Below are 25,871 nucleotides of genomic sequence, written 5' to 3' on the forward strand. Positions count from 1 at the left end.
TTCATTTTAGTGTTATAATTTGATTACTATTTAACAAAGGCAAAGGGTTCAATAAAGTAATGTTTTATCTGCCATCGCACATCTCTAAAGAAAAACAGAACAAAAATATATTTAAGTTCTTAACCTTTTGTAATACTGCTTTATAAAACAAATACTATAACAGTTTTCAAAGTAAAAGAACTGGGACATATCTTTATCCCAGTGACAAAACAAACTGAAAAAGAAAATATTTCTCCCTATGCTGCATAATTTTAAATCATATTATGATGGCAAAATAAGAACATAATCCCTGAAATTTGTACATTCAGAAATACATCAATACAAGAAGAAGCTTTTTTTTTCTTGTTGTTCAGTGACATACTGTTCATTTTACCTATTTTATAAAATTTGGTTTCTGGTAATTCTTTATAGACTGTTTGATGCAAATACAGTAATTAATAAATCTTCCTATTTATTTGCCTAATATGCTGCCATATGGATCTTACATTCCATTTTACTTGTTTGGCAGCCAAGCACAACCTTTGACTGCCTGTTTTAATCCTGCCTTTAAGTCTCTTAACATAAATAAAGATAATCCACCCAGAATCGTCTTCCTCCCTGATTATTTTTTCTTCATCTTCTTCTGTGTTTAACTTTGTATTTTTATTCTCAATGAACCAAGTGTACAGATCTACCTTTTACAGCTCTGAACGTCATTTTACTGAGAAGAACTATAAGTGAGTGTTAACCACCAAATTGTATTGAATGTCATATAGCATTTGGCTATTACATTTTTCTTATGCAACACAGGGAGAACAGCATGAAGTCCTCTATAAGACAGCTATGCTTATTAAGAATGTTTAATTAGATAGATGAATATAGCACAGCTGAGTTCAGAACATGGCCTGACTTATTGCCACACAAATAGGAAGCAAGCACATATTGTGGCTTGGGATATGTTTTTCTTTGATTCGTTGAGTTACGGAGGCACAAAGCCTCTAAAGATGACATCAGAAGTTATCCAATAATTTACAATAGCAATGAGAGGATTATGAGCTACTGTAATCTTTTCAAGTCACTAACACACATAATAGACAAGATGCTCGGAAGTGATGTGGCTGCCTTGCAAGTGATAGAATCTTCAAACTAAAAGGAAATTTAAGATAGAAGGCAAAGAGGTATCATAGATACAGCCAGAAAATCCCACCTTTTGAAGTTATAGTGGAGAAAAGAAGGGGCTGAACTAAAGAAATGCTGAGTATCTCGTCCTCAGTAATCCTCGCACGCTTCAGAGATTTATCAGTTTCCAATGTGAATTTAGGTAGTCGTTGGGAACATCTGCTTCATTCTGCAAAGTGTGGCACCCAAGTCAGAGGTGTGCAGGTATAAGCTCCAAGTGATCTCCATGCCTGTATCTCACTGATGTGAGTGAAATAACACTTTTAAAATCCCCGTGTTGTACATGATTAAAAATCTGATCATCTTCGTTTGATTTTGAAACCTGAAAATAAAAAGAATTTTTAATGTCACACAGTATTGTCCATGGCATCTAAAGTAGAAATAAAATGCTGATTTTATTTTACTGCTATTAAGTCTATTTTCTATGGCCCTGACTGATGACACAAAATAAGTGAAATCCCTTTGGATATCAGTAACATTCCTATTGAATTAATTGGGCCAGAACTGCACTCCATGACTTCTACTGTGTTTCCACAGTAAAGAATAAACTTTTTCTCATCTCAAGATATATTCATGGATTCTTTCAAATATAACCAGCAGTGGAGTTTCTCTCTTTAAAGCTTGTAACTTATTGGTTAAATAGGAATGCTTTTTATAAAAGCACCATTTTGTTTACAAAGATGCAGCTTCTTCTCCTTTGATGTTGTCCCATGATAAAACAACTAGTTTCATATGAATATACTGGAAAATGCTAAAATTCTTGGATACCAGAAGAGTGTTCTTGAATGCAGAGAGAACCATTCTTACATCATAGTGGAAATTTGATGCCCTATATTAACAGAGATTCTGCAAGAGGCAGTGCAGCTTGAACAATCAAAACAAAACAAAACAATGTACAGGATCTTCCTTTTCACCACAGCTAAAGCTTGCTTGGAATTAGCTTTGAGTAAGGCTGCTCCAGCCTGGATTATAGGTGGAGTCGGCCTTTCTGTAGTTTAGTTTGCACCTGCACCAATGGAAGGAAAAAGGGTGATGCAGGGGCTTAAAATATATTGCAACCTCTTTTGACTTAGAGAATTGGACAGAACTTGAAATCCCACATAATTTTTTCTTAAAGAGGAAAAATGGAGACAGGTATTTCTTTTTTCATTTAGAAAGGATGTTTACAATGATTTTTTCCCTGTGCTCATAGTAACACTATTTTGCTTTGAACACAGGTTTTTCTTTTCCTCTGGGTAATGTTTCCTACAGAGCTGCTTTCCATTCATTTTTTTAAAGATCGTGCTTTTGTGGCCATCTTTGAGATGTTTGTGTTTGAGTTTGTGATGGGTTTGCAATTTCTCTTTTTCACATGCACGTACAGACACACACAACCTACGTAACTGTTGCATTTGGTATGAGAATCTCAGTAAGTGCCTGTACCATCTGGCCAAGCCACAACAGTGCACATTTGCATGTGGTCTGGCTCCTGGGTGGTATTTTTGCATTGTTTCAGCTATCCCTAGACAAAGAGGCATTTAATTGCGTCTTCAATGAGCCTGTGCAGGAGACAGCTACAATACCCAAGAGCTTCACTGCGAAAGGGGGACTGCCCAGCCCCCACTACTGCAGCGTAGAGAAGCAAAGTGAGGAGGGGGGACCCGAGCTAAGGTGCTCTCTTAATTAAGTAATGTCAAATTCAGTGGCCATTTTTTCCCTAAGCAGCAGCTGTCTCAGCTGCCAGCTGCTCTCACGTTTTTGCGGCTGCTCTCTGACCCATGACACATCGCTGACCTCCCCTTTTGCCCTTGTTTGCTTCCCTCCTGTACTCCCAGCCTCGCATCACTTGGGAGAATTTGGGAGGACAGCAGGAATACAGCGTGGACATAAATCAAGGATCATGAATGGGCTATAAAATTCGTGACTCATGCGCCTCTGTGTGTGTTGGTCTGTAACACAGGGGGACAGGCAGCCAGAAAGGGACATGAAAAGCCTGACAGAGAAAAAACACCTCTGCTCAGGGAAGGTCATAGCAAAGGTCAGTGAACTTCCCCGGTGAGAATGAGTGTGCCACCAGATAATGGGAAATGGGAGTGGATGGACCTCCAGGAGGCAGGAGTCGGTTTACTCAGTAAATCAGAAAATCAAGGCCAATTGGAAAACAAAAGCATTGAAATACCACAGAAACCACACAATTTTTACTACAGGGATGATGATACAGGGCTGTTTAAAAACCATTTCAACATCAAATCCTAGGCCAAATCTTTCAGAGTTTGTTATTCTAGGCTGATACGCTGTTGCAGTCTGTGTTCTTTCCAAAGACTGCAGAGGACAAGCACGCAAGTTCACTAATTCCTCAATTAGGGGGCTTGCTGTTCTTTAAATTACACATATATTTAAATTGTTTAATTAATATATGCATCCTTGGCTTCTCTAAGGAAGCAGGGAAACAGCATGCCTTTAATTTGCACTTCAGAAGTACAGCAAATAAATGAAACTGAATAACAGAAGGAACCCTGTCTACTAGTTAGAGCAGAACTTCTCTTTTTTCCTTACATGCCTCCTTGTTGACCATTACAAAATAAGCACAAGCATATACTGGCATTGTCCCAGTAAGGATGAAAGACAAAAATAGGAATAAATTGTGAATTTTTACTCAGATACAAATTTAAATGTGAATTAGATGCTCATAAAATTTAATAAAGTATCCAAAATTATTAATAATGATAGTACTGAAATCTCCTCAAGAAGCAGATGAGGACATTTGAGCAGGAGACACTGAACTAGATCAACCAGTATCCTTCAGGTTTTTTTATACCATGTCAATGACAACAGGTACTTGAAAACCCTGCTTAACCAGGTAAACCATGTCTACAACTCCTTAGGGTTCTTAAATTGGAACAAAGAGGCAACTAAAGTATTTGAAGGTACCTGTCCTGCTTTGCTTGATAGCTTGGTTTGTTGGTTACTTGGAAAAGCAGCACTGATTTTTCACAGTACAATACCTGCCAGCAACATGGGTAATTAAGGAGTGATTCTGCCCGTTCAGTAACATTTTGCTTTAAGAAGGTTAAAATAAGCACTTAATGATGTGTCCTTTAAAGATATTTCATGATGTTGGTTGGCAGTTGGTTGCCTGTCTTCAGAATTCGGACATAAATACTGTCACAGCATGAGCTGCATTAATCAGTACACAGCTATTTTCACTCGTTTAAGAAAATAATGATTGTAATCTTTGCATTTTGCAGGGATCCTAGAAACATTTCTAATTTGCTCTGACAGTGAATTCACGCTTTCTACAAATGATAGGCTGATACAAGTATTATCAGTACTAGAGAAATGAAGGTGAGAACTGTTAGAAACACAGGTCGCCACCTGCAACTACACTTCAGTAATAGCATGGCATCAAATTCCTTCAGTTAATTTGCCATGTTATGTGAAAGTGCTTATCACACAGCAAACCTGGATCATACACTTTGTTATCTGTTGCCTTTGTCCTATAGTCAGCTGGGCTACTTAGCCACTTTTTGCCAATGAATGCTATCATAAGGCATCAAGTATATTTATATGAATACACTTATTCTGGAAAGATAGAATGTATGCTTTTCTGTTCTGGAAAAGCAGAAATTTTAACTTAACCTCTAAGCCTAGGAGATAAAGAATTTAAAAATTATTATTATTCTTTATTAGTGATGGGAACAGAAGGCCACAGGGAATAAGACAATTGCAGAAAACACTGAGATTATAAGTTGGATTTTGAATCACACTTTCTGGGGAGTCATCTGGATGCCAGGAAATCAAAAGAATATTTTGTGTACTAAGATCAGAATAAGGATTGGTGTAGTTTAATTGAAGTTAATGGCACTGAAGTAGAAAGACAGACAGAATTTCCTCCCACAAAGTTTTACTGGAATCATAGTCTGTACTTGCCAGCTAGTGGGAAGACAGCTGAAATTTACACAAGGAGTGGGATCCCAGCACTAATGGCTGGATCTTGCAGATATGTGCTCTGAAGTGTTTTGCAGCTATTCTGCCACTTAACAGGCATCTCCCTGTGCTCTTTCTGAAAGCAACTGCTTATTGACATGAACCAGTACAAAGCATCTTGCAGTGATATTAAGTCAGAGGTATTTTAGTACACAGGATAGTGACCATTCCTCTGTGATACTGTTGAGGCTGCACCTCAAATCTTGTGTTCAGTTTTGGGCCCCTCACTACAAGAAGGACATTGAGGTGCTGCAGCATGTCCAGGGAAGCACCATGGAGCTGGGGAAGGGTCTGGAGCACAACTCTGGTGAGGAGCAGCTGAGGGAGCTCGGGGGTGTTTTAACCTGGTGAAAAGGAGGCTGAGGGAGGTTCTTATTGCTCTCTACAACTGCCTGAAAAGAGGCTGTAGCCAGGTGGGGGTTGGCCTCTTCTCCCAGATAACAAGTGAAAGGACAAGAGGAAATGGCCTTAGGTTGTGCCAGGGGAGATTTAGATTGGGTATTAGAAAAACTTTTTCATGGAAAGGATTGTAAAGCATTAGAACAGGCTGCCCAGGGAGGTGGTGGAGTCACCATCCCTGGAAGTGTTTAAAAAACATGGATATAGCACTTGAGGATGTGGTTTGGTGGTGAACACGGTGGTCGTGCAAAGCTGACAGTTGGACTTGATGATCTTAAAGGTCTTTTCCAACCTTAACAACTCCATGGTTCTATGTTGACTCTAGGTTTGACAACAACACTCAGAGACCATAAGCACAGTCAGCTTTACAGGCACAGGTAGTATCTTTTTTCACTCTCTAACCCATGCAAATAGGAGAAATATAATATGTGCATTAATTACATTTATTTTTATGACAGATCATTGGTTTCTAATCTTTCTCTTTCCAGGAAGAAAATCAGCATTCTTCATGTGACAATGCCACCTTGATTCTGCAGCCTATTTTTCTAATTTTAGTTACTGCCTTACTGAATATTGAATTTGTGATGGTTTTACCTGGGCTAAAAATAGAGTGAAAGAATTGCTATAAACCACACAGACAGACCTACATACCACAGCCCACACTCCATAATAAAGAAGATATGCTTGAAAGATTTCTTGCACGGCCTTGCAGATGAAAACTATGGGAAGGTCTTCACAGAATCATTAGGGTTGGAGGGAACCTCTGGAGATCATCCAGGCCAACCCCCTTGCCAAGGCAGGGTCGCCCAGAGCAGGTGGCAGATGAATGTGTCCAGGTGGGTTTGGAATGTCTCCAGAGAGCCCCTGGGCAGCCTGTTCCAGTGCTCTGCCACCCTCAATGTAAGTAAGTTCTTCCTCACGATGAGGTGAAACTTCTTGAGTTTATGGCCGTTGCTCCTCATCCCGTCACTGAGCACCACTGAAAAGAGTCTGGCACCATCTTCTTCACACCCACCTTTGAGACATTTATGAGATCCCCTCTCAGTCGTCTGTTCTCTGGGCTATATAGGCTACACACCCTCTCTGCTGTGAGGGCGGCATACGTAGCCCAGGGAAGCTGTGGACGGCCCACCGTCGGGAGCGTTCAAGGCCGGGCTGGCTGAGGCTCTGTGCCGCCGGAGCCTCCTCCCTCTCCCCCTCCGTCCGTCCCTCCCCCTGTCCTGCTCTCCCCGCCCGCCCCAGCCGGCGGCAGCTCCGGGCGGCGGCTCCTCCCCCGTGGCCGCCCGGCAGCATGGCGGCGGCGGTGGAGACCCGCAGAGTCTGCGAGACCGCCGGCTGCAGCAGCGAGGCCAAGCTGCAGTGCCCCACCTGCCTCAAGCTGGGCATCCAGGGCTCCTACTTCTGCTCCCAGGTGAGGTTCCCCGCGGCCCAGCTCCTCGCTTCGCGCTCCGGGCGTGCGGCGGGCGCAGGATCCAGCTCCCCGCGCCCGCTCCCGGCCGCCCGGGCCCGGCCCGGCGTGCCCGGCTCTGCCTCTCTGCCCGCCCGCTCCCGGCCAGCCCGCGGCAGCAGCCCCCGGGCAGGGGCCCCGCGCGAAGTTCCCCCTCGGTTCCTTGGGTGTTGGAGCTGGGGGAACCGGGCTGGCGGCCCCGGGCGGAGCGGGAGCCCCATTGCTCCTCGTGGCCGCGGGCGATGCGGGACCTCAGCGGCACGAAAGCGCAGCCGGAGCGCTCGTGAGAGGGTGCACGGATGTTCCTTTGCCTGAAGGTGTGGGTGGTCCGTGTGCTCCCCTTAAGAATAAAGGCTTAGTGGGACAAAGTGAGATGTGCTCATCAAATTCCAGCGGGAGCGTTTCTCTGTCGGCGTCAGCTCTGGAGTTGCTCGGCTTTGATAGACACCGGGAGACTTGTTGCTCTGAAAACAGATTTTCTTTAAGTTAGGAGTTTCTGTGAAAATTATTTTATACTCTTCCTTTTTTTTTTAATTATTCCCAACTTTTTTTTCCCCCCACTGTGTCTTCTGATGTTCTACTCTGAGGGTGCCAAACAGGAAGGCTTAGGTTAGGCCACATGTCATAGAGCAGTCAGCCCTCACGTATAAATCAGAGAATTGAACATGTTCTGTAGGCCTCGGCCATCCTCACCTGTTACCACAGTGGTAATAGAGTGTGGTCCTTCAGTAGAAAGAGCTGTGTTGAGTGGGTTTTTTGTTTGTGGGGTTTGTTTTGGTTTTGTTCTGTTTTGTTTGGGGGTTTTTTTATTAACTTTAAAATGTGAGGTAAAATATATAGCCTAATCCTTTGAACTTTTTGTATGTGTAATTTCTGTCAAAATCAGTGAGGACGTATGTGTATAGTTCAGAGGTTAACACTGACTTTCCTTGTCACAGTTATAATTCAGAGTAAAGTCATTGAACATTTGTAGATAAACATATGAAAATAATTCAGTCACATCAGGTAGATTAACTTATTAATTGGAAAGAATTCTTTTCTGAGCCGGGATATAAGCTGATAGTTATGGTTTGCATAGGACTAGGGGAAAACTTCCCACGTGCTTGTGACACACCCACTGCACAGTTTCTGGTACTTTCCCCTGAAGTCTCTGTGCCCTATGCTGGGAGTCGATGCCAAATTAGAGCAACTGCAACTCAGAATTGTTCTGACAGTTCTGTATCTCTGGTTCCCACGTGGTGCTTGTGGTTAACTTCTAGGATTTGCTCTGCGTTTCACTGCATGTTTTGACATGTCTGATGTAAAACTCATCATAAATGCATCGTTGGTTATATACAAATATTAGATGGTGACAACGAAACCATTTGTTAAGAGAACAAACAGGTCAACGTGAAGAGTTCTAGTTACATCTTCACTCCTCTCCTTCCCATCCCTAACTCAGCTAATTCTACATAGGGTGCAGAGATTCTTATTATCTATATATTAAGTTTAATTCTTTTGAAATACCTGCTGCTGTTGTTAGGTAAAAGGGGAATTACTGGAAATACTTCCTAGCTTGTTAAAATAGGCTGCTGGATAACTGACTACACACTTGTAAAACTGTCCTGCCTAGAAAATGAAATATTGAACTGGGAATCCCAGTCATCTCACTTCTGAGTGACCTGGGGCGTGTTGTGCCTCACTGTCCCAGTCAGGAATGTAGGTAAGCACATTGAAGGTGCTTCGGAAGTTTTGGGGCAACACGTTACAGAGAAGGACATTAATGACAGCCTGTTTTAAAGACATGAAAGAAGTGTCATGCACTGAGAGAAGAATCCCTGTGTTCAGACCCTTAACCCCCAGTAGTAGCCTTTGTGGGGCCCAGCATTGAACTGTCCCGAGGCTGCAGCTCTCCTCATCACCTGGTGTGTGCCGTGGAAGAGACTCGCCACAGTCCTGCCCTGGTGTCTGGCAAGCACCATCAGAAGGGTGGGTGAGGTGCTGCTGACAACCTGGCTGCCTCTTCCAATAAGCACGTGCAGGTGAAGGACTGTTATTTTCTCTGAACTTCCAGCAAGTTTCATCTGGTTAGCATCTGTGAAACTTTTCTGGAGTTCTCTGGTGGTTTTCTTTCCATTCTGGTCTTACATGCATAAATAACTCCTAGATAAGCTAGTGAGTGGACCTAGGATGTTGTTCCACCTCACAGCACAGCCTGTGTTGTAGCTAGCTTGGTGCTATTCCCTTCCTCCAAGGATGCACCTTTCTCTTAAGCTGTCCCTGATTCCTTGGTGAGCCACTTCTGAGTTCTTCAGGGTTTTCTTTTAATGGAGGAAAAGCAGTTGCATTAATTGGGTTTCTTTTGCTTGTTTAGCTAGCTGTGCACTGCAGGGTCATGAAACACTTCAGGAGTGTGCTGCTGAAGAGCAGGCTTGCCCAGTGTGGCCCAGTTTGGCCCAGCCATAAAGTCAGCCTGTCCTTATGGAATGCAGTGGTGTTAGCCAGGTGTGTGGGCACTTACTTTGAGCTGAGGGTGGATTGGGAGCCACAAGCTATCTGGCATCTCCTTGACAGGTAAAAGCATCTGTATGGACATGGACACCACGTTAATTAATCTGCCTGGAAGCCTGCAATGACTTTTTCATACAGCCAAAACACCAATCAGAGCTAACCCCAAATTTGTAGTAATTGATTTTTTCTACTGCTAAGAATAAAGAATAAAATAATTGTGAACTGCTGTAGGAAGGCAACCATATGAAGCAATGTGTTTGGATTATAAGTTACTAACATATCATTTGCTAAGGAAAAATAGTGCGGGAGGTATAGGACTGAGAATCTCGGTGTAGTGTGGAGATTGATTACAAATTATTTTTCATGACTGTACATAGAGAATTGAAGTGAACTTTTCAAGTAGATCGCATCAAGACAATGATTTCCCTGGTGGATTTATCATTTGTGTCTCTCCTTTGCTGGAGGAAGGGTGTTCTTCTGGTCACTTATTTTTTTCTCCCTCTCTGCATCAAAATGTATGCCTCAACAACATGCCCTGAAAATGCATATGCCAAAGTAATTTGACATTCTCTGAGATTTCTTTGAGCCAACACTGTTTCCTCTCTGGCTGTTGGGCACCTTGGAAACTGGGTACAGCTGCTGAGTAATAGTTGTTCTTGTGGGTCGTGGATGGAAAGGAGGCCACGTGGCCGGGTTCTGGCCGAGCAGGGAGGTTTTGAACTGGTAGTGGAGACAAGGTGAAAATGGCTTTTAGCAGCAGAGGAGCTCTTGAGGTGGTGTGTTGAACCCTGGGTGGTTTTCTTTTCCTGTCACTTCAAGGTGTAACAAGAGGAACTGTTCTGCTGAGGGATTCTGTCTGCTGTTAACCCTTAGTAATACTTTAGGCTAGTAAATGAAGTACTGTCACTACCAGCTACTTTTTTTCACTGTCTTGTTTTCTTTTCTGTAGAGACTTACTGCAGTGTTGCATGTGTTTATCATCTTACGGTGAGCTACAGTAATGCAGTCTGTCTTCTGAATGCAGAAATAACACAGATGTCCAGCATCACATCTCAACTGCAGTGTTCCTCTTGCTAAGATGAATTTGCTGTTGTGAAATCTGCCTCATAGATACAGTCACTTGTGTGTGCATTGTGTGTAGTGTACATAAAGAGTGTGTGTTTAAATAGACAATTTGCATTTCTTTTATGTCTTCTACAAGTGGCTGAAGGATAAAGAAGAGGAGAGTAATGATTGTTCTTGAGGTCTCCAGTTACCATTTTTATGTGAGCCTTCTAATTGTGAGTGGATCTCTTATTAGTGATTTTGTGTTGCTTTCATGACAACTTCCTCTTTCATACTACTTATATAAAAGTGTCTTGGACAAAAGAGAGTAGGTTTTCTGTAGTGTGGACTAGATGCTGTTGCAGGGCCATTTCTCCAGCCAAATTCAGAAATACCTACTTGTAGACACTTTCTGAAAACATTCTCTTACTCTGGAGTCAGTGGCCTGTGCCATTTTTGTTTCTCTGAGAGCTGGAGGCTGTGGGTTTTTATCGTAACAGTAGTCATAACTTACTCAAGGAGAACTGTCGCCCCTTCCTGCTTTGTGTGGCCTTGTGTTGTCAGCCCCAAGTGTATGAAGTGGTCTGGCTGTGGAGTCAGAGGCGAGGATTGGGGTGGCGTGGTGACTCTGCCACGTGTGTTTTAGGTGTTTGAAGGGGTAGCAGTTTCTCTGAACTGTACAGTTGGCGGCAGTGTCTCTCTTGGACTGGTGGGTACCCCCCAATATCTCTTCATACCTCTTGACATTTGAGGTGGAGTATGACTCGTTAAATTCCAGTGACGGGAAAGAAATGCTGTTTTGTTCTCTCAGGGAGTTTATATACCATTTACTCCTTTCCGAGAGGCACATTTTCACTGACACTCAGCCCTGGGCCCTTGACAGCTGTGGATGCTCAAGGTCACAGTAATTTGTGAAAAACTGTGGACCTGAAGAAGATTGTCATCCCGTCTCCTGTTTTGCTGTTTCCTTTCACCGTCAATGTGTTGGGGGTGGGGAGCAGGGAGCAATGGACCTGGATAAAACTATTCTTTGTCTTCTCTCACATCAGACTGTAGGACATCAGTGCCATGTTTTGTCCTTGGTTCACTATTCTTTGCTGCGCCTGAAATAGGCTAAAACCTGCTGCTTGGATCCAACAGTAGCACGCAGGGGTTTCCTCAGGCATAAATGGCACTCAGCTGATACTATCTTCTAGAAAATCAGATTTCTTTCATCAGGAACATGACATTTTCAATTGCCTGTAAATCACCATGAATACCTGTGTCTGAGGTAAGTGCCTGATTGTTGGTGAGGTATAAAAGCTGAGCCCTCATGACTTTCTGAAAGTAAAACTTCAGACTCCTATAGGCAGACTTGCTGAACTATTGTTCCATGTACTGAAAGGATAGTCCAGTTGGATTTCCTCTGGTCTGTTCCTTCACTACTCTCAGAAATCAGTTGTATATTTCTGTAAATCTGAAGAGCTGCAGAATGCAGTCCCTTCCTCAAAGGAAGGGCTCAGTCGGTCATGTGGGACCGATCAGGTCTTAGATGAAGGAGAAAGTTGATGTAGGTACTTGTTGATGTAGGTACTGCATGTAGGTACTTCTCTTGGAGTTGAATCTGAAAACACATATTTGATTCTTCTGAAAACCTGACTATTCATGTATGCTGCTTAGGCTAGTTTGGGAATTCTGTAGAGAGTTTTTCAGGCCGGAGGCTGTCTCTGTGGGCTTGTACTGCCCTAGAAGGATTTCAGCGTGCTGAAAAGAGTCAACTGTTTCATTTAGCATCAAATGTATTAACATGTCAACATACTTGTACTTATGGATAAAATGTGAGTTAATCTGTACTGTATTTAGTATATATATATCACTGATAGCCTGGTATTAAGCTAAATGCTGTCTTCAGGGTTTTTTTTTTTTTTTTTTGCTTCTGTTTTGCATACCTTCAAGGTATTTGGTTAAAATGAGTTCTCATTATGCAAAACTACATGATCTCAGGTTAAGCCCCAGACAGTTTTACATTCTAAAGGACATTTGTAAATTCTGTTAAAAAGATTGCTCAGAATATTTTTAAATACAGTGTGCTGCTTGGCACTGTTTCCTAGATGTTTGTCCATCACAATTCAGGGTATAATGACATGCAAAGAGACAGTCTGTCCTCACAGTCTTAATTCCAAATATCTTTTTTTTTTTTTTTTCTGTAAAGTAGGTATTTTTGGAAGTTGATCACAGTGGCTGTAAATGATGAGCATAGAGGATGGAAGGGGTAATTCTGTGGAAGTTGGACACAAGTTGGAGTGCTGACAAATGTTGCCAGAGCTAACTTGAAATGAGCTGCTCCCATGCAAAGGCAGTTCAGAAACACGGTCTATGAGCATGCCTTGAAATCTGTGGTGTGGTGGCTGCATAGCTTCCTGGGTTTGGATATCATAGAATGGCCTGGCTTGGAAGGGACCTTAGAGATCATCTGGTTCCAACCCCCTGCCATGGGCAGGGACACCTTCCACTAGACCAGGTTGTTCAGAGCCCCATCCAACCTGGCTGTGAACACATCCAGGGATGGGGCATCCTCATCTCTGGGTAGCTGATTTAAATCTAGTTTGTTATGTCTGTGCTGTACAGAGGTTTGCAGTGTAATGATACCCAAATCTTGATTGAGCATCCTTTTCTCCTCTGGAATTTGCAGTTGGCTGTACTTTTCCACCTCTTAATCAGGTTATATGCATACATGAACCGAACAAATAAGAAGCTCCCTGTTACTACTGTAAAGATGACAATAAACATAGCATAATTTTTACCCCCTAATTACTTCAATAACTGTTTTAAAGGGTTTTGTTCTTTCAGTGGTTGATTTAAAAAAAAAGCTCAAGGTATTTGGTAGTGATCAGTGTGTTCACAGTGAAAATGCACCATACTATAAAACAAATGCTGCTATGCTGCATGATTCTGTCAATATTTCAACCAGTAAATAGCTGTTGGGTGAGTCCTTAAGGTAAAAATCATTTTCAGAAATAACACAGCTTCCACAAGGGGATCCAATGGGAATCTTTCCAAATGATAATGCTGGCTGTGCCTTTGGTTACCTTTCGGTATATTCTGGTGAACACTGGATTGAACTTCTCTCCAAATACAAAACCAGTGGGATTGGCTTAAGAATGCCTTGAAGCCAGAAGTGTTGTTAAAGGTTTAAATATGTTGACAGCCTCTGTCAAACACATTTATAGTTTTCTTCGTGATAGAATAGTTGTACCCAGGGTTGCGCTAAACAAGTCCAGGATTACCCCTCTGCCTTCTTTTTTGTCATACGTTTGACCTCTCTTCTTGTACAGTCCTCTTCAGTGTTTCCATGTCTGTCTTGATTGCTGTGTAAAAGGCACATGCAATAAAAAGAAAAATGCTTTATGTGGGAAGGGTGGGGGTATTAATATCAGGCATGCTAATGGATAATATAGTGTTTGAAATGAAATCCAGGAAGTCTTCCAAGAAACTTGAAGCTAAATTAATTTTGTTCCTGTGTACTTTCCCCCTGAAGTTATTTAATATTTTGAAATACAGCCATGTAGTGTTACATGTTCCTTTTTTCACTGTATCAGAAAAAAAGGTCTTTATTTTCTTCATTTTAATATTAAAAATCACCCTGGATATTTTTTCCCTGGATTTTGTTTATTTAGTTATTGAAAATTTGCTATCCTGACCTGGGTAGGGCATAGGAACACAGAAGAATCGTTAATCGTAATAGCAAGATTGAAGTAAATGTCTCAGGAGAAGGCTCAGTGAAAAGCATAATTTTGTCCAGAAAATTTTCCAGAAAGTGGCCCACATGGAGAGAAGGAGCTGGTTTCTTCCATAGCTTGTCAGGAAGTCTGTGGTATAGAAGGTGAGGGTGTTTGCAATGTGCAGTGGTACTTTGGTAGAGCTTTGTTGCCAGAGCTGTGATTCTTCAACCTGTGAGATGACAGCTGCCATATTTTTATGGGGAATTGCCAAGGCAGAGCTCTGCAGTCATGTGCAGTGTGGGGCTTGTGCAGTAGGTCGTTGAATATAAATAATTTGTATGTACCCGGTAAGTCCAGTGCTTGCAGGAAGCATATGACTGATCCTACACAAAATAGATGGGCTGTAGGTGGATGTGCAGCATATCCTTTGAGTGCCTTCCAAAAGTGTCAGACCAAGGCAGAGAGATTCATTGATTGTACATTGCACTTGTAACAGCCCCTGCTCACAAAAATGCTTCAAACTTGCTGTGTGTGCCTGTTGCACTTGATGGATGTGCACATGGGGCCCGTGTCTGGGTTGCCTTGGTGTACAGCAGCTTTGGAGCTGTGCCCCAGGAGTTCTCACAGAGCTGCTGCTCCTCTGGAGATAGAGGGCAAGTAAAATCTGGGAAACATGTTTGGGAAAACTCACGCATATGGCAGCCTTATGCAGGATCATCTTAGATTGTCCATAGCTGCAGGAAATAAAAGCCACAATAGAGCCAATCAGGTTATGGTATTATCCCTGGTGCTGTGTTTGTCCAGTTTTTCTGGTTATGGGCCAGCAAAGAGGAAAGGCTATTGGTGTAGGACAAAGTAAGGGCATTAGAGAATGTCCCTCAAAAAAGCAGAGAAGGAACTACAGTCAGTAATTACCACAGCTGATGTACATCTTCCCCAGATGCTCCTTTATATTCAAATAAGTGGATTCTAGGTTTGTAGACTTGGTAGCTGCTCTAAGTCCTGGGTTGTGTAATCCTTCTTCTGCTTCAGAACAAGGACCTCGTGTTTGAAAGGGGATTAAAACCATACTGGTGCTTCTAGTGTGCTTGAAATAGTGGGTTTAGATTTTTTTTTTCTTAATTTTTTTTCCCTATAGCAGGCCTGAGTTAAAACTTGTTCCTTTTCTCCTAGCTCCCCAACAGAGAAAAGTGCGGTGCAAAGGTCTGTGTATGCAGTGGGTTATATAGGTGTGACAGCAGAACCTTGGGCTGCTCACTGGAAGTGATATTTTCTCGGGTCATGGGAAGTGTTGGTTTCAGAGCTCCTGGCAATGGTTGGTTTCAGTCACTCCTGGTGTGTAGGGTAGCAGAACACAACAAACAACTGGTTCTGATCACGAGGGGAACAGCGCACAGCAGGGTCTTTTTGAACATAGGTGTACTTGTCTACCACTGCACTGTGTGTTTGTGGGTGCATTTTGGTAACTACTGCTTGCAAGACTAATGAGGGCAGAGGGAGAAAGTGGCTCAACAGGAGCAGACATCTCAGAGCGCTCAAGAGTGACCCTGAAGCAAGGGGAGAATGTTACAAGCTGGGCTTAGTTTGCAGATCTGTTGTCTTGGACTGGTCGAGTGTTGTATACTTCAGCTTGAATCAGTTGTTGGCTCTGGATGGTAGTTTTACAATGATGATTCAGCATTAGTATTGTTTTTCCTTAAAAAGAAAAACAGTTTGCTTCCTTCCTCTTCAGAAATTCAGCTGTAATTGTCAGTGATTGGAATTAGCAGTTTCTTAATGGTTGTTTTGAGTGCACACAGCCATTGATTTAGAATTTCTGCTACAAAACCAAGTAATTTGCTCATTAGCACCTTAAGGGATCACCTTTAATGCTGCCTTCTGCAGCCTTTCTACTTAAATCTCTTTTCTTTCATGTGTTTTCTTCATCTTAGTATTTCTTTATTCTCCAGCTGCTAGCCATTTCCATCTGCCCCTTTGCTGATTCTTTGTTCCTTGCATGAACTGCTCTATTTGTGCTTGGGAAGAAAAGACCAAACTCCTCCACAGCCATTTTTTTCCTGATTTACATTTCAACTTTCTCGATATTTTTTTTCCATTTCCTATTTTCATGCAGTAGCCCTCATTTCCCCCCTTTAGTCTACTTCATTAGTTCCCTTGTGGTTGTGCTAATTGGCCTCTGTTGCTTTCCTGTGCTGGAGCAGGAGGCAGAAGGGATGCAATTAGCAGGTGGAGATGGCTTCTTGTAGGAGTCAAGGGAGAACCTTGCTGCTCACTGCAGCACTGTGAGATCAGGTACTGAGATAGACTCAGTGTTTCAGCCAACCTGCAGCCACCATGGTGTTTAGTTACCCATTAAAATGATAAGGGGTCAATATTTAATATGTAGGATTATATCAATGTATTTCACTGTCATGGGTGTTGTCTGTTTGGCTGTGCTTTCTGCCTATTCTGGTTCAAAACTTTTGAATGTAGTATTTTCTACTGCTAAGACTAGCAGTTACAGTAGCATTTACTGCGTATTGCTACAAGGGTTAATAAAAGCAGTCTTCTAGTTTTCTTTTGAAATACATTTCCTTCTCTATTTTGTCAAGTTGGTGTATCTGTCCATGTAAATGCTGCTTAAAACATATTTATACATTTTGTTTGCAATTCTAGGAGTGCTTTAAGGGAAGCTGGGCCACTCACAAGTTATTACACAAGAAAGCAAGTAAGTACATTTTTTTTTTAAATGCATTTTAATATTGCTTTGGTGTTGTGCTGTGCAGTGAGCTCTAGGTGGCCCTGCTTGAGCTGGGGATTGGACCAGATGACCTCCAGAGGTCCTTTCCAACTTCAACTGCTCTGTGCTTCTCTGCCTAAGAATGGTATTGGGTTTTTTTCCAAGATACTTGACACTGAATGATGCATGTCTGAAATTTTGTCCAGTTCCCTACAATCTAAAGTGATGCGTAAAATTTCAGAGGCAGAGGTACACAGAAGTCTCTGTTCTTTTTTCTATTTGCATGAATTACTGCTTGAGCTACAGTTATATGTTCTATACATGTTCTACATGTATAGAATATACACCTGTTCTGTGTTCAGGTATATGAACACAGAAAAAGGGGTGCTGAAATAAAAGGCAAGAAAAATAATAAATCATTATTGTAAGGCAATGTTCCTTTATAACATTCTGATGTCTAATACAGTAAAAGGCAATACAGTGGGAAAGGTTCTTGCAAAGTCTTTGTGATTAGACACTTGCTGGAACACAAGTGAGTCAGAGTGCAGCTGTTGTGTACATTTTTGGAGAAAAAGGGAGAATGCTTGTGTGCATGGTGCAGCCATTGACAGAGGATGTATCACAGCTATGATTTTGCTGAGTTCAGTTCATGGTAGTAAGAGTATCTGTGTGCCTTAGGGACAGCTGGTAGCTCTGGCACAGAAATACTAAGAGATTGGTAGATTCTGCCTTATCTGAGTAGTGAACATAACCCATGGGTTTAAAACCAAAGAGAGGGCAGACCTCAGTTCTGCCCCCTTGCCTCCCCCCTGCCATCACCCTGCCTATCTTCTTTAAGCCCTGCTGAAAAAAGAGGTAGGATTAAAAAGTGATATGGCAGAAATTCACATCCTCAAATAATTTGCCTCCTTTCCTAAAACTCAGTAAAGCTTCTTTTTCCATGATAAATGCTGAGTGGCAAATAGGTTGGAGCAGTACAGACAATTACAAATGTTTTCCTTCTTTCTGCCTTTCCAGTGTAGGGATCTTATAGTTCACACTTGCATTCTGTATCCTATTAATTTGTGTGAATATGAAAAGCTTTGGACTTTTAAGTTGTTGTTTCATCTGAACTGAATGTCATTTGAGCAGATGGCTCAGATGTCAGCCACAGAGGCTCTGAAGATTTCACATTTGGGCTTGCAATGGCAGACGTACCTCTTCATCCTTCTGAGATATAAAAAGAGAAAACAAACAAGTTATCCTGTTATGAGTTAAAGATTAATGTTACCATGCTCTTTCTTAACCCTTGTCTTCTCTTTCTGAGTAAGTACTTCTCCTTTTGGTATTGCTCAGGATCTGCTTGTTTCAATCCTTTATGTATAAACACCTTCAATCTGCCCTCATAGGAATGTGTTATTTGTGAATGAAGTCAGTCATTGGACCACATCAGACTTGAATTTCACAAGATTCAGAGAGCTGGGATGCTCCAGCAGTTTGACACCATCTTGTAAGGTGTGAGCACTGCTTGTCCTGAACTGCAGAAGTGGCAGGACCTGCACGCTCTTCATCAGCTCTGGAGGGGTAGCAGGCTCCATGTATTGAGCCTGGCAGTTGGATGGCCTCCCTTCCTCCTTTGGATGGCCTTCTTCCCACCTCAGGTCATTTCGGTCACTGGCTGCTAAGGGATGTCACAAGAAAGGAACGTTGATCTGCAGTGCAAGGGTGTTAATTGAAGGGATAGTGAGTGCCTTTGTAGAAATAAGCTTTTTCCCAGGAATGAAAACAAGCACTATGTTATAAAACTACAAGTGAAGAACAACTTAATTACTACACTTCCTTTGTGCATTCAGTCCTGACATTCCCCAGTTGGCTATTGAATAGGGTAGGAAGAATGTGAATTTGGAATGGACAACACAAAATGATAACTGCTACTTACACTTTCATATATCAGTATCTAAAATGCCAGAAAGAGTCAGGTCTAGACTTAGGCACTTCTAAGTCACTTTCTAGACCCCACAGTTCTCATTCTTAGTAGGACAGATTTTGCTGCTGCCACTTTTTTCCCCCCTTTTTCTTGTCTTTTCAGAAGATGAAAAAGCTAAGCGTGAGGTTTCCTCCTGGAGCCTAGAAGGTGATGTTAATACGAATCCCTGGTCTGGTTATCGATACACTGGGAAACTCAGGCCACACTATCCACTGGTAAGCAAGAGGTGCTACTCTACTCCAGCACAGCTATGTTCTGTAGCAACTAATGGACCACTCCTGACCTGATGACCTCCCACATTTTAGCTAAGAGAGGAGAGTTGCTTAATCTGAACCTGATGGAAAGGATGTGCAATGGCTGTCCTTGTGGTTCATTTTGATTTAACTTGTTCTATCTGTTGGTATATTTATAATTAAGGGAGTGCCTTTGAGCATCAGTAACAGGCTTAAGTTCATACCTTTTGGATGTACATTTTGACATTTATTCTGCAAAAAAGCTACTGCTAGTTCAGATGTTGTCTCCTAGCTGTTTACTGTCCTCACCAATTATGGAGCAGACTGTTTCTGAAAAGCTCAGGTGAATTAATTTGGAATTTAAATAAATGGTTTTATATTATATTATGTAAGTGGTTTAGAATAAGCTGGTGAGTTAACTGGTGAACAGCTGAAAGAACAAGAGGTTACGGTAATCTCCAGCACTGGAATGGTGAAGAACAACAGAGGTCAGTAAGAACTTTGGTTGTGAAAGGTGGGTTTAGAAGATCATGACATATAGCTGTGTGTGTATATATATATATATATATACACACACACACACACACACACAGATGTATTTTTAAATTGGTACAAGTTTGTACATGGAGTAAGCTGAAGCTTTTTTACAGCAATTATGGCATTTTCTCTACATTTGTCTTTTCTACTTGGCCTGTGCTAGAAAAGCTGCCCCAGTGGCATCCTCTCTGTGGTCTTCTCCGTCTATTACAGGCTCATTAAGAGGCTGATTAAGAGAGCCTGAGCCCATGTGTGTTAGTGTTGTTGGAGAAAAAGGTGTTTGGGATATTACACTGGCCAAGTAATTCAGCAGTGTTATCTCTGAACATTGGCTTTTTTGTCTTGTGACTGCTGTGAGATTGATGCAAACGAAAGTAGAGATTTTGACTAAGGTGATGCTTTGAAGTAGCAGTCTTGCTAAAGAGAAGAACCAGTGCACTTGCAGTCTGGAAAGCAACAGAAAAAACATTACAGTAAGGCATAATACATTATAAAACCAGTTTGATTCACTTGACAATAAAAATGTGATTTTTACAAAGCTGTGCAATTGGCTATTAAAAGTTGTATAATATGATAGCTATAGAGAGTAACTGCAGAATGTTTCAGAATGAAACTTGGAACTGTTTTGGAGTGTTTACAGACTTTGCAACCTTTTCTAAGTGGACTTAGCTGTATTTCACACAAAATATTTCGTACTGTATTTAATTTTGTTGTGTGACTGGTTTTGTGACTGTTATAAGTGTTCTTGCAACCTAACCAGCTTTGCCTCTGATTTATTTAGACGCCAACAAGACCTGTGCCAAGTTATATTCAGAGACCAGATTATGCTGATCACCCACTAGGTAACTTGAAACAAATCACAGTTATGAGTGTTATGTTTGCTCTCAATTTTCCTTTTAATTGAAAAAGCCTTTAAAGCATCAAGGAGATACTGGAGAAGGGAAGCTCTTTTATCTGTTCTCACTTTACTTCTTCCCCACAGTAACTTACTGATTTTTAAAAAATCATGGTTGCAAGTATTTTTTGGAAGCCCAAAATTTGTAATGGGTTGTCTTTCAAAGGTGTACAGGAAATTAAGAGTTACTTAATTTGGTTTTGGTTTTTTTTAATCCCAAACATACAAGTCCTAGTTCTGTTTTTAATTTGATAATAAACAGCTATCACAGATGAATTCTGCTAAGCCATTCTCTGTGGCATCAGTGTATCTGTTGAAAATGTGTTATTTTATAACAAAACCAAGAAAACCTTGCAGTATGCAACCCCCAAAAGAAAACTGATATATGAGTTGCAGCTGGTTTTGGACAGAGAGAGAATGCATTCAAAATTACCTGCTTACTGGATTGTTTTGTTATTTTCCCCTTTTTATACCAGTATTGGTGCTTTGCATTTCCCCAAAAGGCTGCTATGAAGTCTGTTAGCATTATTTTTTAATCTTAAGCCATTCCATAGTTATTTTTTAAAGAGTGTAAGTATTTAAACAACACCAAATACTGTATTTTAAGGGGTTGCTAATCTATAAAGCTGAGCTTGCACAGAATTTGGTAGGAAGAACTTGGATGATTTTATCAGGTGATTATTGCCGTAGTATAACCAGATACATTCCCAAGCTCATGTAACCCTTTATGAGTGTTATAGAATGTAATTTTTACTAATTATTTTCTTAGAGCAGCTGAAAAATGCTTTTCTATGAATAAAATAACTTCCTTGTAGACCTGATATTTAAGGCTGTGTTTTGAGTAACTGGACATGATGGTTTTATGTTGTAAATGAGTGGGCTTCCTGAGCACATGGGGGCATTATGGTATTGTGGAAGGCTTCTGGATTCCAGGTAGTCTGGATAATGATGATAATACTATGGCTTGGTGGGTTTCTTAAGTTTAGGCTATGGTGAGAAAGTCTGTGCTTCTATTGCCCTTGGTAAGCTAAGTAAGTTCCTGGACTGGATATGTATAGGAATCATCCCCCTATATAACATGGGGTTTCTTCTTTTCCTTTTTTTTTTTTCAATCCTCTCTCTTTTTTCTTTTCAGGAATGTCTGAATCAGAACAAGCTTTAAAAGGAACCTCTCAGATAAAAATACTGTCATCTGAGGATATAGAAGGGATGCGAGTAGTGTGTAGGGTAAGGGGGTTTTGATTTTTCTTACAAAGTGCCTTTATATTCTTTAAAAAAATCTATAATGATTTTACCACTTTGTCACAGCACATTTGAGAGTACAAACTTTCAAACCACTTCAGTGCACTGAAAAATAGTTTGGGAGGCTGGATATTTTCTAGTTTTTTCCCTTCTTGTGTCTCCCAATTCCCAGTAAAGTATTTTGTAAGCAGAAAGATGACTTTTATCTGTTTCCTGGCTTTGTTATTACTTGTAAGACAATCTGTGCCTGAGATGTTGTTACTGTGAAGAATATGTTTTATAGTGCATAAATGAGAGCAGAACTTTTTCCTCTCCTGGGGCTGGTGCTAGGTAAAAACGAAAAAAAAAAAGCAAAACAAAGCCCCATTACTAACAATTTTTGAAAAAGAGCTGTTCAGTTGTAATCACTTCCTTGTGCATAAAGTCAAACTTCGAAATGTATTTAGGTAGTCTGATTTAAGATTATGGCATTCAAGGAAGATGTGGTCCAAACTTTAACTGGGGTGTTTTCAGCTCTCACAGAGGTGGCTTAGTACATGACCTGGAGACATCTCGAAGTCTTTCTAGAGCCCAACTCCACACAGCTTTTCTGGGGATCTCAGTGTAGATGTCAAAAATGGGCTACTAATCTTGCACAGGGTAGTCCTTGCCTATTTTAAATCAACTTAAATTAGGTCAATAGATCAATTTTAAATCTGTTTTAAATTTTAAATTGTTTCATTTGCAGCTTGCTAGAGAAGTATTGGATGTTGCTGCCATGATGGTGAAACCAGGAGTAACTACTGAAGAAATTGATCATGCTGTCCATTTAGTAAGATTATTTTATTATCATTCTGGTGTTTATAAGTGTTTTCTTCTATCTCTTTGTTTTCAAACTATTACTGTGTGGTTTACTTTGTTGCATGAATTTAATTTCTTTATTTTGAACTGTCTCCCAGTTTGAGGCTGGTGAGTAGTGCAGATGGCAGAAATGTGCAATGGTAGGGTCAAAGTGAGTTAGGAATTCCTGGGCCTCTCTCTGTATCAGCTGCTTCCATATTTCTGGCTTCAGATTTCTTCTGAGTTTCTTCACTTGCTTTCTCAGTTAACATCATGTTATTTTCTTTCTTCTAAACCCTTTTTGCTCCACGGATACCATTATATAAAGAACACCATATGTAGGCCATGGACTTCTTGTACTCCCTGTTGGTAGTTAAGACATACAGAGGAGAAAGCTAAATTATTTATGACTGGGAGATGAGAACTGAAACAAGATGTTTGATGCAGCCTGGCAAAATAAAGTCACAGTACAATGAAGTGTTTGGAAAAACATGTTCAAGAATTTTCCTGGTTTAACTTTTCATAGTTATTTGAATTGTGTAATTTTTTAATTGGCTGTCTTCTCTATGAATCATGTAAGCTGGTAATTGAGGCTACTTATGTGCATTGTGGGAAATGCAACAATTTTGGTATAGTTAAGTTTGTTAGAGAGCTTTCTGGTTCTTCTCATCTTTATCTACAGCTGTTGAGCCGATTGTCTGCTTTCTTTAGGCTGGAGACTTCTGCTGAACTGCATTAAACACAAAACTACTTTCTTAGGCATATTGTCTAATATGAACAACTAGTAGGTAAAATGGAGTTACCCCTCCTGAGCAGTTCATGGAAACTTTGGCTTGGCAGGTTGTTTCTACTAACTGATATCCCTAATTGGTATTTTGCAGTTTTAAAAACAGTATTATTTAAGGAAAAAAAAAAGTTGACCCAATATTTTTGCAATCTCTGTACTTTGCTCAGTATGTCACAAAGTGTGTGTATGTATGTATGTATAAATATATATAAAATGTGTCAGTTTTGCAAAAATACTAAAGTTATTACAGTGCAAGGGAAGCAGCTTAAGGTTTTAAAGCTGGGGGGAAGAGTGGTGCTAAATATTATTTTGTTTAGCTTCTGTGTCTTGCAAAAATCTTAGACTGGGTGCATAAAAGCAGTTACTGAAAATTACTTTTTAAAACCGAATAAATATTGCCATTGTTTCAAACCTGAATATCTCAGCATTTGCAGTCAAACATAAAAATGAGTAGAAACAAAATTGAAGTAGCTTTAATTTCTTCCTGGTAAGAAATGCAAGGCATAACAAAAACTGCCAAGAAATGCTTGAAGAATCTTATTCTCAAGAGTCACTGCTTTTCAGCCTATCATTCTTACTGTAAAGCTGTTGCACATGTTTTTTGTGGTGTTTTTTCTTTGTACAAAACTTAATGATCTTCTCTATTTAGGCTTGTATTGCAAGGAATTGCTATCCTTCCCCTTTGAATTATTATAATTTCCCCAAGTCGTGCTGTACGTCAGTGAATGAAGTGATCTGTCATGGAATTCCTGACAGGAGGCCATTGCAGGAGGGAGATATTGTTAATGGTAGGTGCTGTGAAAATTAACCTTCAACATTTCTACCTTCTGTGCACTTAAACCATGCAGTAAGGTAAGGTTTCACAAGCAGGCAACATGACTGGAATAGCTTCTTAAGAGGGGCTTTTGTTCTCATTTGCCAGTTAGTTTGTTCTCATTTACCTCTGCTGTTTACATACTTAAATTCATGAGTTTATTTAATAAAATAATTTCAAAAGGTCAGTGCACTTTAAGAGCTTTATAATTCTTCTACCCTGATCTGTGCATTAGTATAGTCCCTGGGTATTCCACTTGTGGGCTAGACTGTGTATATAGTGAATAAAATGTATATTGAATTATTCAACTGGATTAGTTCTGTGTGAATTCTTGATTAGATGGCTCTAGATCCTTACACTTTTGCTGTGCTCATGATGATTATGATGACTGTAAAGGGTCCTGATGGGGAGGCATTGTGTTAGGTGCCTGTTACCTTTTTTTTGAGCATCTCGCAGCCTAACAACACCAGCTGCTTTTTGTTCTTGGTACTCAAGGTACTTAGATCTTCTTGGGTGGTGAGGGATACTTTTATAGATTTTATATTTATTATATAAATTTTATAAATTATAAATGACCATTTTTTGTTTTCACTTTCATTTCTTCTTGGTTTGGCAGTAAAAATTAATGATGCTTTTTTTTGTACCAATGTTTGCACCTTTGTTTACTGCATTGGTTTGCTTTTCTCTTATCTATAAGTAAATAGCGTATCCTAAGATTTGACCTGCCTCTAGAAGCAGCTTGTAATCTTTTTAGATTATCAGATATTTGATACATATTAGCATGTAATAATAGCTACGAAGTCTACGCCTCCGCGTGTGTCATGGTTGCTGCCCCAGTCTAGGTGAGCTGTGGTCTGGCTAATAGCTCGGAGCTTGCAGGGTACACGTATGCCAAAGCTCCTTTATCTTTTTTTATTTTCAAAGATGATGCTTTCACACAGCTCTGTATTATTGCCTACTTTTCTGGCATTGCTGGAGTCCAAACTAAGAAGCCCAGCTCAAAGAGTCATAAAACCATAGATGGTTGGTGTTGAAAGGCACCTTAAAGATTGTTTGGCTTCAGCTCTTGGGCTGTGTGCGGGGACACTTTCAGTATAGACCAGGTTGCTCAAAGCCCCATCCAGCCTGGCCTTGAACATTTCCAGGGATGGGGCATCCACAATTTCTCTGGGCAATTTGTTCCAGTGCCTCACTACTGTCACTGTAAAGAATTTTTGTCTAGTATCTAATCTAAGCCTACTCTCTTTCAGTTTGAATCCATTCGTCCTTGTCGTGTCCCTACATGCTCTTGTAAAAAGTTTCTCTCCACCTTTCTTATTGGCTTCCTTCAAGTACTGGAAAGCCACAATTAAGTCACCCTGAAGCCTTTTCTGAACAATCTGAATTCTCTCAGCCTTTTCTCACTGAAGAGGTGCTCCAGCCTTCTAATCAAAATGGGTGACTTCATCTACATGGTGCCTTACCTCTCTGCTATTTGCATGCCAAGGCTGTACCTCAGCCCTAGAGAACACTATCTATAGGAGGGTTTAGTCATGCCTTTGTCCACATTCCGGCACTTGATCAGTCTGGGAGCCTTCTGCTTTGTTTTGATGAGAAAGAGCTAGGCTTCCTTTTCATAAGGTAGTGGCTCAAAAGACTCTTGAAAAGGAGGACC

At 40.8% G+C, this 25,871-nt stretch overlaps 1 protein-coding gene across 2 annotated transcripts in view; it reads left to right on the forward strand.

Annotated features, from left to right (window-relative positions):
* The first annotated feature begins 6,767 nt into the window (after positions 1–6,767).
* Positions 6,768–25,871, forward strand: part of METAP1 (methionyl aminopeptidase 1) — a 31,083-nt gene continuing 11,979 nt past the window's right edge. For both annotated transcript variants that reach the window (XM_032110152.1, XM_032110151.1), the window contains exons 1-7: positions 6,768–6,934; positions 16,861–16,912; positions 18,993–19,105; positions 20,442–20,502; positions 21,691–21,782; positions 22,525–22,608; positions 24,053–24,191. In XM_032110152.1, coding sequence (XP_031966043.1) covers positions 6,815–6,934; positions 16,861–16,912; positions 18,993–19,105; positions 20,442–20,502; positions 21,691–21,782; positions 22,525–22,608; positions 24,053–24,191 — 661 coding nt within the window. In that variant the 5' untranslated portion in view covers positions 6,768–6,814. The remainder of the gene's footprint in view (positions 6,935–16,860; positions 16,913–18,992; positions 19,106–20,441; positions 20,503–21,690; positions 21,783–22,524; positions 22,609–24,052; positions 24,192–25,871) is intronic.

This window comes from Corvus moneduloides, chromosome 5, assembly GCF_009650955.1.
Source record: "Corvus moneduloides isolate bCorMon1 chromosome 5, bCorMon1.pri, whole genome shotgun sequence".
Classification (NCBI taxonomy): Eukaryota; Metazoa; Chordata; class Aves; order Passeriformes; family Corvidae; genus Corvus; species Corvus moneduloides.